Source organism: Asterias amurensis, chromosome 10 (assembly GCF_032118995.1).
Source record: "Asterias amurensis chromosome 10, ASM3211899v1".
NCBI lineage: Eukaryota > Metazoa > Echinodermata > Asteroidea > Forcipulatida > Asteriidae > Asterias > Asterias amurensis.
In genome coordinates this window covers 9,341,943-9,354,715 of record NC_092657.1, presented here as the reverse complement: position 1 = coordinate 9,354,715, position 12,773 = coordinate 9,341,943, and the positions used below count along the sequence as shown (strand labels likewise).

Sequence of the window (12,773 nt, the reverse complement as noted above, 5' to 3'; positions counted from 1 at the left end):
ATCCAAAATGGTTACAGACTATTAATTTATCGTCCTCGTACACGCAACGGACGTCTGGGTACTGCACGCCGTGTGCTAGTCTGTCGAACTAGCGCATGGCAAACCAACGCACTATCACACGGCCGTCGTCTAGCAAAACTAAGACATGTCATGCGACGCGCTCTAAACCAATGAGCAGCCACAATACTTGCAAGGGGTGTTATAAAGCACACTAGTCACCCCGCTTTCTTTTGTCTCAAGTAAAGCACGGTTTTTCCTGCGAATGCAAATCAAATTGTTAAGTCACTGTTTTCGCAGTGAAAGTTTCGCAGGAGTTGAGCACATTTAGTCAACTGTAGCAAAAAAATTATGCGAATTGTGACGTGAAGAACACATTCCATGCTAAGCTGTAAAATACACTTAGCGTAAGCACAGTTCCCTGATTACGTAAGCGCTGTGATTCTTTCCTTTAAAAGCCAATGGCCCAGGACCAAACTACATAATAGATTTTAAACACAAAAAGCAGCTTAACCATGCCTCAATTTCAAGTTGTGAATCCAGGTGATGTTCTGCTCAATTTCTGCAATTTTGTAAAGCAAAATGTTTTGCCTGTTTATTATAAGCAGCTCTATAAAACTGAGCCACTCAACCACCAGAGAAACGTCAGCATAATAAAATCTCTGCTTTTGTATTCCTGTCAAAGAGTTTTTGTTTGTCATGGTCTAATTTCCGAACGTAACGCGAAATACTGGAATTAGTTTAGGCAAATAGTCCCCGGCGCGAACGAGGTGACTTTACCCGTAAATAATTCCAAATCCCGGGCGGTCTATTTTCGTCGTCCACGCTCGTCGCCTGACGCACCATGCTCAGGCTTGTCAAATTTTGGGAACAAGTTTAGACTTGTGCTAGTCGGTGACTGTAAGAAATTAATGTATATTGAACAAACAAACGCAATAACACCGGTCGAAAATGGGAAAAGGACTCGGTCAAGTTAACAGTTTTACAATTTCGACTATTCAAATCAAGTTTTACGCCGTACCCATGATCTTTGAAAAAAACTTCCCCGGAAATACAGTTTTTTTTTTAAATAATTACACTGTTTCTATAAGTTCTGATGCTTTTTAAATGCGATTAAACTTTTTAAAAGCAGTTTTGGGAAGTGTACAACATGTTATTTAATTTTAATCAAATAAATTATGTTTCCGAAAGCTGGGTTTGTTTACACTTGAAGAGCCATTGTGTTTGTGCACAGACACAAAACGTGCAAAACATGACGTCATGGTGACGTCGTCCAGAATTTTATGTCGGAAATCACATTAACAGGACCTGACTAGTGTATAGCTCAAAAAAGTTTAAGGATCGGCGGTCTACTTTTGGAGATATGGTGTTAACTAGGTTTGCTAATTAAATATTTATAAGCTTAATTACGGCTTATAATTTAAAAAAATTAATATTTTTTTTACGATAAGAATTAAGCTTATGTTCTAAGCTTCATTTGGTATAATAAACTCACTCTTTCGTATTATGGTTTAGGAGATTAGGCTGTTACAAAAATGTGTACAAACGCTATGGGATTTAGGGGAGAAACAAAGAATAAAAACAAAAACAAAAAAATCTAGACGAAAACAAAACCTGATCCGACGGACGGTCGGAACAGCTAAAAACAACATAAAAAACACCCCAAAAAACCATGTTGACAAAGTCGTGCATCTTTAATAACTTCATTTTCTTATTTAACCATTACTTTGAGAATTGATGTTCGGCCTGATGCTGTTAGGATGTAAATGCTGACTAATTGATACAAGATGTTAACCAATGTTACGTGAACACTCAGTAAAGTGAACATTCAGTAAAGCGTATTGACACTCCAGTCTGATCGTCTTATGGATCCAGACAAAACAAGAAACTTTTAAAAATACAGAGATAATCAGGGTAATCCTTAGTGTCAGTTTAATATTATACTTTCCACACACCAAATTTGAGCTGATAAAAGGAGGTCCTTTTGAATAAGTAGAAAAATCAACAATTAAAATTGTTTCAAATAAATTCTTGCTCAACCACATAATGAACATTTTGTCTGTTTTCAAGATTTTTGTTCTTGAAACAATATCAGTCGACTTAAAACATGAAAATAAAATTTAAAATACAGGTATTCTGTATGGAAAAAATTGAAAATGTACATTAATCGTGTAAAAAGTTATGAGGTTTTTTAAATTTCAGAAAAATTAATAGTTTTATTCAGGTCACTGCTCCAGTTAAAATAGTTCAGGTCAAACCACATAATGACCCAAACCACACAATGAAAAAACCCACATAATGAACACAACTTCCCGCTCAAACCACATAATAACCCTAAAACGGTTTATGTGGTTTTCCCCATTAAGGCTCAACCACATAATGAACACGCTTGTGCATGACCATATGGATTGATAAGTAGGATTTGAAACTTTGCAAGGTGGAGATAAGATATAGAAGATTTTGCGGTAACACAACGTTTTGATCAGTATGCTCTGATCGTCTTCTGGAGAATGCTGGACTCTGATGCTATTGCTGCTTAAGTACTGGGCCGTGGATCAGCGGTGATGCACGAAGGCGGGAAATGTAGGCGGGAAATGAACTCGATGATGCGTGGTGAAACCTGTAGTGGAGTCTTGGGAGTTGTGTGGGGGGTGTGTGCTCACTGAACCGTGTCAGTAGGAACAAGCACAGGGGGCAGTGAGGGTGTGGGGCCTAGGTGACTGAGGGTATAGATGACCCAAAGCAGTCTAATGGTTGGGGCCTAGGGGGTGACCGTGGATATAGAAGATCCATTGGTCGGGAGAAGGGGGAGCCAGATGTTGCTGATGTGGAAGCCGATGTCTTGGGGTACGGTGTCATGCTTGTGGATCTCGATGGCCTCTCTAATGCGTCTCGGGTGCCACGCCTGGGTGGGAGCGATGATTTCTGCAGCATCCCAGTTCACTCGGTGGTCAGCGATGTGGGAATGCTTGACGATGGCGGATTTATCAAAGTCCCCCCTCTTTCCGTGTGCTCGGTGTTCCTTAAGTCTAGTGGGAAGGTTACGCCCGGTTTCCCCGACATAAACCTTACCACATTCACATCGGATGCGATAGACTCCGGCACGGGTGTGTTGTAATACAGCTTGTTATTAGAAGAGCGCCCTCACGAGGCCGTGTGTAACAAGTTAATGTTGTATGCAGGCGGCCATGTTTTAAGGCGATACACACTTAACTGTCTTAGTAAATGAGATACAGCATAAAAGCATATTCAAGTTCAATCTTCAGCCATCCGGCCTCCTGAACTGTTACATGGTGTCAGAAGTAAACTACAGTAAATAGATGGATAGCATCAAGCAACCAGATAGCCTTTGCCTGGAGGGAAATGTCTCCGAAAATGGAAACAACGATTTCATTTGTACATGACAGCCTCGGGGATGGCAGACAAACCGATGTATGTCAGATGCTGCACGTTGTTGCACACTATTGGAGAAGAAGCACTTGAAATATACAATACATTTGACTTTGATAATGAGGATGACAAAAAGAAGCTAGATGTTCTGTTGACAAAATTCACAGATTACTTTGAGCCGCAAAAGAATTCTATGATGTCACGATACCGGTGTTAGTCAGGACAGATGCGTCAAAAGCAGGTGTAGGGGCTGTTTTGTTGCAGAATGAGCAACCTGTAGCTTATGCATCACGAGCGATGTCGCCAGCACAGTGCAGATACGCACAAATTGAGAAAGAATTGTATGCAATCACATTTGGATGTGAGCGATTCCATCAGTACGTATTTGGTCGTCATTTTGTGGTTGAGACAGATCATAAACCACTGGAAGCAATTATGAGAAAACCACTTGAGCAAACTCCTCTACGATTACAACGCATGCTGCTCAAACTTCAGAAATATCATGTGGAAGTGCGCTACAAAAAAGGAAAAGAATTGGTAGTGGCAGATGCATTAAGTCGCAACTATCCGCCATACAAAGTTTCATCAAATGATACTGACAATGAGATTCCGATTTGTATGGTCACTTGCCTACCAATGTCGGCTGAGAGAATAGAAGAGCTACAACGCGAAACGGCCAACGACCCCACAATGCAGACACTCGCAAAGACTATTTGCAATGGTTGGCCTGATAACAGAGCAGACCTACCAACCAACATGAAGCAGTTCTGGGATTTTCGGGAACAGCTGACAATTGAAGAAAAACTAATCTTCAAAAACAACAAAGTTCTCATCCCAGAGGCATTGCAGAAAACGATGCTTGCAAAACTACACCAGAGCCATCAAGGTATTGAGAAAACTAAACGCTTAGCAAGGGACATCATGTTCTGGCCGAACATGTCGGCACAAATCACAGATATGGTACACAGATGTGCTGTATGCGAGAAATACAAAGCTAAGCAAAGCAAAGAGCCGATGATACCGCATGAAATCCCTCAGAGACCTTTACAAAAGGTTGGAACTGACATTTTTGAGATCAAGTCTGATCACTACGTTGTGTTTGTTGACTATTATTTAAACTTCATCAAAGTCAACAAACTGTCCAACCTGAGATCTTCCGCAGTTATCGCATGCTGTAAGCAACAGTTCTCAAGATATGGTATTCCTGATATACTGTTTTCTGACAATGGTCTGCAGTATGCTTCGTCGGAGTTCAAACAATTCGCTAAAGATTACCATATTGCACACGCAACCTCCTCTCCGCGCTATCCACAATCAAACGGCAGAGCTGAAAAAGCCGTTCAGATAGCCAAAAATCTGCTCAAAAAAGCCATCGCTGACAATCAGGATCCGCATTTGGCATTACTCGATTACCGCAACACACCCCGAGATGGCCTCCCATCTCCTGCCCAATTGTTCTTTAGACGTCGGACACAGACCCAATTACCGACATCAGCAGAACTGTTGAAATCAGAAATCTTCACAGATATTCCGCAGAAACTTCACGCCAAGCAAACCATGCAAAAGCACTACTACGATCGAAACACAAAACCCCTCAAACCCTTTGCCACTGGAGTTCCAGTAAGTGTTCGCGAGGAAACTACCTGGAGACCCGCTGTGATCGCTAAAAATGCTGCTACGCCACAATCCTACATCGTGCAAACTGCTGATGGACATCAGTATCAACGAAACAGACGAGACATCAGAGCTTCATGTCGCAAGGATCAAGAACAAACTCTGAACATTGACTCTGATTCAGAACAGACTCACAATCTGAATGACACGGTGCAGGAAACACCACCGCATGTCATCACAACTAGGTCTGGCCGGACGGTCAAACCTCCAAACCTCCACTATACTTGGAACAATATGTTACTTAGTTGTTGCCGCCAACAGTTAATACTGGTTATGAAAAAATTTGTTGTTTTTTTTTCACAAAAAGAAAACCCAGAACAAAAACAAACAGTCGTGAAAAAAAAAAGAAAAAAAAAAGTGTTCAAAGAAAATTGGTTTTGATTCCTCATTGTAATGGTTTGTTTTGAAAAAGTCTAACTGCAAGTAAATGTATTTTGTTTGGCTTTCTTTAAAAAAAAGAAAAGAAAAAGGAAGATGTTGTAATACAGCTTGTTATTAGAAGAGCGCCCTCACAAGGCCGTGTGTAACAAGTTAATGTTGTATGCAGGCGGCCATGTTTTAAGGCGATACACACTTAACTGTCTTAGTAAATGAGATACAGCAATAAAAGCATATTCAAGTTCAATCTTCAGGCATCCGGCCTCCTGAATTATTACAGGGTGGAGGGGTCATTCTTGTCCTTGTGCGATTGGAGAGAGCCATGCAGTTTCTTCGGGGCGGAGTGATACACCTTGATACCTGCTTGCTTGAAGATGCGTTGGAGGCGATGCGAGGGGGGACCTAGGTATGGTAAACTAACTGTGGGTGTGTGTGTTTGACCTTGGGTATAGGAGACCCTTTGGTCTCCTATACATGGTGTTACCGCAAACTCTTCTATATCATATGGATTGAGGACCCCACCCTCCTCCCCGGACTTGCATCTTCAATAGTTAATAAGCCACTTCTTTTGTTTTGTAAATACGAAGAACTATACAAACACCAATTGGTTGGCACTCACTTCAACTTGTAGAAACTGCTGACCATCATCACTTTCCGCTGCAATGTCAGAATTCACAATCCTTACACCATGCCGCTGTGGGTTCTTACAATTTATAACAAATAACACTATCTTCACTTTGTTTTTATTAATCAGAACTTCATTATTTGCGGATCGTACTAATCTTTACGTGTCCATTGTTTCAACATTGTTTGACCACAAAATATGGCACTGGCATTGTCAATACATCTACCATGTAGATAATAGCATAGTGAATTGTTGCACAAGGTAACTATTGTAGCTGTAGTAGTTTTTTTAGTAGTGGCACTGGCATTTTGTACATCCTTTTTTTCAGACACACGTAGCTTGATGTGAAGTGATATCTCACTAAGCCACACTATACACTTTGAGTTTGACACTCTTTCGAACAATAATTTCCAAATGGAAAAAAATCCATCTTCGTGGCAAATTTTTCTGCAGAATGAAGGTTGGAGTTACTCTTCATTTTTTCAAGGGTTTTCGATAAAAATTTACAGAAAGTTGAAATAAAATCAAAAACAGTATTTGAAATACTTACATTAATCAGTTCTTCATCTTCATCACTGCTTGAAATGTTATCTATACGACTGTTGAATTGAAGGAGAGAGTCAGAGAGTGAGAACAAAACCAAATAATATGACAAACTTCACCAAAATATAATGAGCATAGGGCCTAAACTTTGAATTAATTTTGGATAATAAATGTTATAATAGCAAGACATGCAAACTTAATCCCACAAATTTAATATGTTAGAATGAAAGCATTTTCGATATTAATAACATTTTTCGTTTTCATAACCCTATAAAATAGTAAAGGCCCAAACACTGTAACTACAGGCTATGGATAAATATTGTATGACTGTACTCACATTTCTTGGCCATGGCGCTTGTTCTTTTTATGTAGTGATACGGTACTTCTTGGTATACTGTGAAAGCGTTCATTGTCATCGAATTCTGGTCTTCGGTATTTTTTACGTTTTGGGGGGCCTAGATTGAGAAGTGGTGAGGGCGGCCGGGCTGCCATTATTAGCAAGGTTTATGCATGCTATTGTTGCACGACGCCGACGACATGACAGCTAGCTGTGCAGTAATTATACAGCCACTCTTCTTTAATAATAATACAAAATACAACGTGTTCGTGGCACATGCATGTAGTTCATGCGCGACGCCGACGACGACATGGATGTGCACAGCCACTCGATTGCATCATTGCAAAACAACATCAACGTGTTTGTGGTACATGTAGTTCATGCTGCATGTAGTTCGTGCTATACATAAACATGTACATAGTATGTGACGCCCCCCCCCCCCCCCTGACTAGGGAGTCCGGCACTTTTAAGTTTTTTTTTCAGGAACCCCACAAATTTAGTACCAGCTTGATAGCTTAAAGTATAGTGAAGTTATGGCTAATTTTCATTTAAAAGATGCCGTTTTCAGTCCGTCAATTTTTGGTTGATTACAGGGTATCTTCAAATGGCAAAATGTTCTGTTGTAGCATGCTAACCATTCAAAATATAGCAAGAGTAACCTGTTAATGCACCATTAATGACCTGATTACCTTAAACAACTATCTGGAGGTCTCCTTTTCCGTAGTCCTCAAGCAGCTTGTATGTGTACACATGTTCATCTGTATCGTACTTCACGTTGAACAATGCCGGATAGCCAGGAACCTGTTGAGATATGGTATGAAGACAAAATTTAAGGGTAAAAACATTTGTCCATCAACTCAATGCAAATTGATAACGGTCATCTTCATTGCTTGAAACAAACTGTACATGCCTGTAAAATTTATTTAACTTGTTAGTATGAACAATGTTAATAAAACAGTAATTCTGCAGAACAGTATCAGAAACAGCAACAACAACCTGTTTGAATGAAAGTAATGAAGAAAATCAATGCCATGCATGAATGAACGCAATCAATAATAATCCTTATTCAATAAAACATCAGTATGGACACAAAAACAACTGTATACTTGTTAGTAATAACACTATTAGTACAACATTTCTTGAATAACACTATAAGATCATTGACAATGTTGAACATAAGCAGTTCCAGGTATGATTGCGTGAAATGATATGATGGCAGTGTAAGAAACATGTCCAATTTTTGTTGTTGACCAATCAAACCTGGGAGATAACTTTTCCGAAGAACCACTGCTCTTCATCACCATCTGTACTGCATAAATGTTTTATTCTCTTTCCAACCAGGAGTGGTTTGGAGCTACTGGTGGGATCACTTATTCCAGGTTGATTGGCTTGCAAGACATGGAGTCTCTTGGATGAGTTTCTTCAAGTTAGCAGCCAACTCTTCAGCAGTGAATGGTACTTTGTTTTTGAAGAAGGCATACAGACTGTCGTTTTGTCTGCTGGTTTCTGTTCCAAGACAAACTGGCGGAAGTTTAGCTGGGCCTTTAAAGCTGTTACCTTTCTTGATTTGCTGTCAATTGTGGACAGATACTCATCAACTTGATCTCTGCTTTGCCACAGACCCCAGGACATGATGTCCAGGGTGAGCTTCTCCTTCTTCTCCATCTGTTTACGACCGGCTTCTTTGGCCTGGTTAAGCTTCTTCAAAGCATTGGCCAGACGGGATGCCTGAATTTCCTGCCGACGGCTCTCAAACTTCTTGTGACGACTCTCACTGACCGCCTTGCCGCCTTGAATATTCGCGCCTTTTCAGCGGTAGACTTGGAATTCAACCATGCCAGTGTTCTGTTATGGCTGAATAAAATGAATGCCTTACTCGCAAGCGTTGTGATGTTCGGCTTTTTCCTAAGAAGTTGATCCAAGTGCCCAAATATGCTTTCTGAAAACTTGTTGTGTTTTGGAAGACCCTTGACACGTTCGCTGATCTCAGGGGAAACATCGTCCCATTTTCCTCGTTCCAAGTGGTCACTAAAGATACGCTGCAAGAGTCGTGCCATGGCTGGTAAAACTACTTGAAGAATAACTTCAACTGTGGCATCATGACTCCATGGTTTTTTTATTTTTTGGAACATCACATCTTTTTGAAGGGAGGGCACACTGCAGAAGGAAAGATGAAGATCTCCCATAATGAATTCAGCTGTCCTACTGCTGGACATCACCCAGAAATCAATAACCTCTTGATAGTGTTGGCCAATATCCACGATATGGATTTCTGTGTCTTCAATCGTAGACCACAATGGCTTAGTCACCAGGAATGATATCAGTCCAAGAGCTTTACAGCCTGCCAAGTATTCAGGTACTTTCAAATGAAACTGCACTGCGTGAAGTAGACGCTTCGTTGCACCTCCTCCATCAAAGAAACTCTGGAGATGAGTAGCCAAGTAGAATACACTGGCAGCATTCTGAAACAAAATGTTAAACCTATTCCCACGAAAAGGCTCAATAGGAACGTGGATAAACCCATCTTTTCTGATAGATGGCCGGACAAAATCAAGGAATGGCCCATGGCATCCACTCTTCTCATCTCCTCCTTCTGAAACCGCCTTGCATGTTGTTCCAAGCAGTCGTGCTGCTCCTGGCTCAGATTTTCTTCTGAAATTCTTATCACGGATTGGTGCCCCCTCTATGAATATACCTTCCTCTACTTGATTCAAGGTTGTTGCTGCTACTTCAGCCAGATGGACCGATGCATGGAGTCCGCAAAAGAAGTTGCAGAGCTTACCAAGGGATGTTTGGTCACTATCTGACAAGGAGGCATACTGGTGTACTGTTAGTGGTAGAATTTCCTTCCGGTATTCTTCCAAAAGTTCATTAAATTTTCCTTGTGTTGCAGCTCGATCAGACATAGTACAGGTTATTCTCAGGAGAATTTCCCGTGCTACCTGGTGGCTACTGGCACCTGCCCGGTCTTCAATGTCACGCAGAATTTGTTGAAAGCTGGATAACACATCTTGGCTTGACTTTGATGTAATTTCCCGGAGACCGAGTACAAACAGCTGACCCTTCTCATCAGTGGCGTGAAAACCCTCAAACTTCTTTCCAAATTTAGAAGTTTCGTCGCTTAGAAGACCAATATGTGACGTCTGTGGTATTTCTTCAGCTAGCTGCTGTTGGGCGATGCATAGTCTCATAACATTCCATTCATTTATGGTTGACTTACTGGGTAAGGCTGATGCCTGTTTTCCTACTAATTTCAAAACAGCTTCAATTACTCCTGGAACCTGTCCGGTAGGCACATTATTTTTTAGTAGGTGGCAGACCCATTCTTTCATAGGTATTTAATAGCTGCCACTTTCATCTTTTGAAGGCATTTCTAATTCCACCATTTCTCTCGGCCATTCATTCTCAGCAAGAGTGTCACTGATTTCCTTCTTCTTTTCCTTTAGCGTGTGTTTTAAGTCTTTACACTTTGATTCAACCTGTCTCACCCTTTTTCATTTGTCTTTCAGCCTTTGTGCTAAGCCAGTATTCGTCTTTCCAGATACCGAACTTGATGTTTTTCTTTTTCAATTCTGTATTTTTTCTCTGAACCTTGTCTCTGAGAGGCTTGTTCTGGTTCACCAGGTAACGAGGTAGTGGTCCTGTAATATTAGTCTGTGCTTCTGAAGTCTTAGCAGCAGGTTGCCTGTCTTGAGCTTTTGGGAATAAAAACTCTTTGTCAAGGTATTTCTTAAGATTCAACCCTCCAGATGCCGTGCGTTTATCATTTTGCAGTCTCCTTGCTTTCACTTTAAGTACATTGACTAGCCTCTGATAAGCTGCTCTTGTTGGTTTTGGTTCAGCCGGATCAGAATCAATGAGGTAATTAATAAACTTGGCATTGTCCAGCCTTTGTAACTTGCTAAGGACTTCTTCATTTCTCATATTTAAGAGAGTAGTGCTTTGCACTTTTTCAGTTTTTCACGTAATGAATGTGTTTCCTGCTTAAGTTCTGCGTTTTGCTTTTGAAGACGTGACACTGTGTCTTCAAGTTTCTCAGCAGTGGTTTGTGTTCCCTTGAAAATAAAATAACTGAGATCTGTCAATATTTTGTCAATTAAATACACACAAAAAATACAATGCAAAAAATATATAGTTAAACACATCAACAAGACAATGTTATAGCAAAGGAACAAACCCAGTGTAATATCATACAGCTTAATGTAAAATCAATATATTTTTTAAGGGTGAAGGATTGAAAAAACAAGCACTCCAACTGGAAACATATATTTGAAGTCAATCTTGAATCAGCTCTCTTTGCAATAGCTGTGACTCTCCAGGAAAAAAGTCAGTGTAATTACCTTATCTGCCCAGGTTACATCTGCCAAATGCACCACTGTAACCTCCAATTCGTCGTCTGTGACATCAGACACCTTCACGAATTTAACAGCCGGCTGTTGTGAAATGGTTAAGTGGAATAACACAATTTGAACATCAATTGCATTCATTGTCCTGTGCAACTAACACGAAAGTGCGCAAGAAGGTACAAATAAGATGTAGATCACATTTACCTGATACTGAAGCAAATGATCCTCAGATGATGAGAATGTACTTGGTGACTTTGTTGACAAGTGTGTGCTGACGTCTGATGGTGCTGGGAAGGGGCATGCGTCTGGTCCTGTGGACAGATGTGTGCTCGCGTCAGATGGTGCTGGCGAGGGGCTTGCGTCTGGTCATGAGGACAGATGTGTGCTTGCTTCTAAAGGTCCTAGGGAGGGGCATGCTTCTGGTACTGAGTACATATGTGTGCTTGCGTCTGATGGTGCTGAGGAGAGGCATGCGTCTGGTCCTGAGTACATATGTGTGCTTGCTTCTGATGGTCCTGGGGAGGGGCACGCGTCTTGTACTGAGTACAGATGTGTGCTTGCTTGTGATGGTTTTGGGGAGGGCGGTGCGCTTACGTCTGATGACAGATCACTTTGTGGAATCTAAACAAACGATAGCAATGTGTAAATTAAGTTTCAAGGCACAACTATAAACTGAAGATTCTATTACGTTGCCCAAATCTACTGCAATGCAATGCTTACATTGTACCAGCCTTTATTTTCGTCAATGTATGCGAGCCACATGTCGTCTTGCACTTCATCTGTTCCACTTCCAGACGTAGACATGACAGGACAAATCTGTTGAGGTAAACATTAGTTTTTTATTTAATTGAACTTCATCTGACATTACATTTGGACCATTGAGTCATGACCATCAGCTTGGCCTTGCTTTTATTGATGAGGTTATAATAATGTTAGCTACTTTTTCAATTTCTAATAATATTTTTTTGGTCATTAATTAGGCCTAATATTATGTAAAAATACCAGGGGGCTTACATAGTCATAATTAATACAATTATTAATCTATTTTAATTAATTATTTCACAATTTACAAATACAAACAACATAGATGGTGGAATGTGTGCACTGCAGGAGTACAATAACTTTTTTATTCCTCTTGTCATATGTGCAGCCTGGAAGTTGCACCAACAGCATGCAAAAAAAAAAAAAAATCACAGTAGATAATAGGCATATCGACAACAATCGGCTGACCGGCAAGAGCCGGCATCATTTATTGACACAAAAACAACTTTTCTGTCCTCCTGAAAGTTTAAGCTTCCACATAAACCCCATTTCATATGTGTTTCATTGACTCCTTATGCATATATTTGGAGGATTTTTTAACTTGAAAATCGACAACAATCGGCTGACTGGCAAGAGCCGGCATCATTTATTGACACGAAAACAACTTTTCTGTCCTCCTGAAAGTTTAACCTTCCACATAAACCCCATTTCATACGTGTTT

At 40.5% G+C, this 12,773-nt stretch overlaps 1 protein-coding gene and 1 pseudogene across 1 annotated transcript; one reads left to right on the top strand and one right to left on the bottom strand.

The window, feature by feature from the left end:
- The window catches only part of LOC139942627 (uncharacterized), a 187,916-nt pseudogene that overhangs the window by 162,984 nt on the left and 12,159 nt on the right, over positions 1 to 12,773 (top strand).
- LOC139943370 (uncharacterized) lies at positions 7,635 to 12,094 on the bottom strand. Its single transcript, XM_071940192.1, has 4 exons — positions 12,011 to 12,094; positions 11,717 to 11,911; positions 11,285 to 11,377; positions 7,635 to 7,745 (listed from the first exon to the last, which is right to left on the bottom strand). Exons 1-4 carry the CDS (start codon positions 12,092 to 12,094, stop codon positions 7,635 to 7,637), a joined length of 483 nt encoding a protein of 160 aa, XP_071796293.1.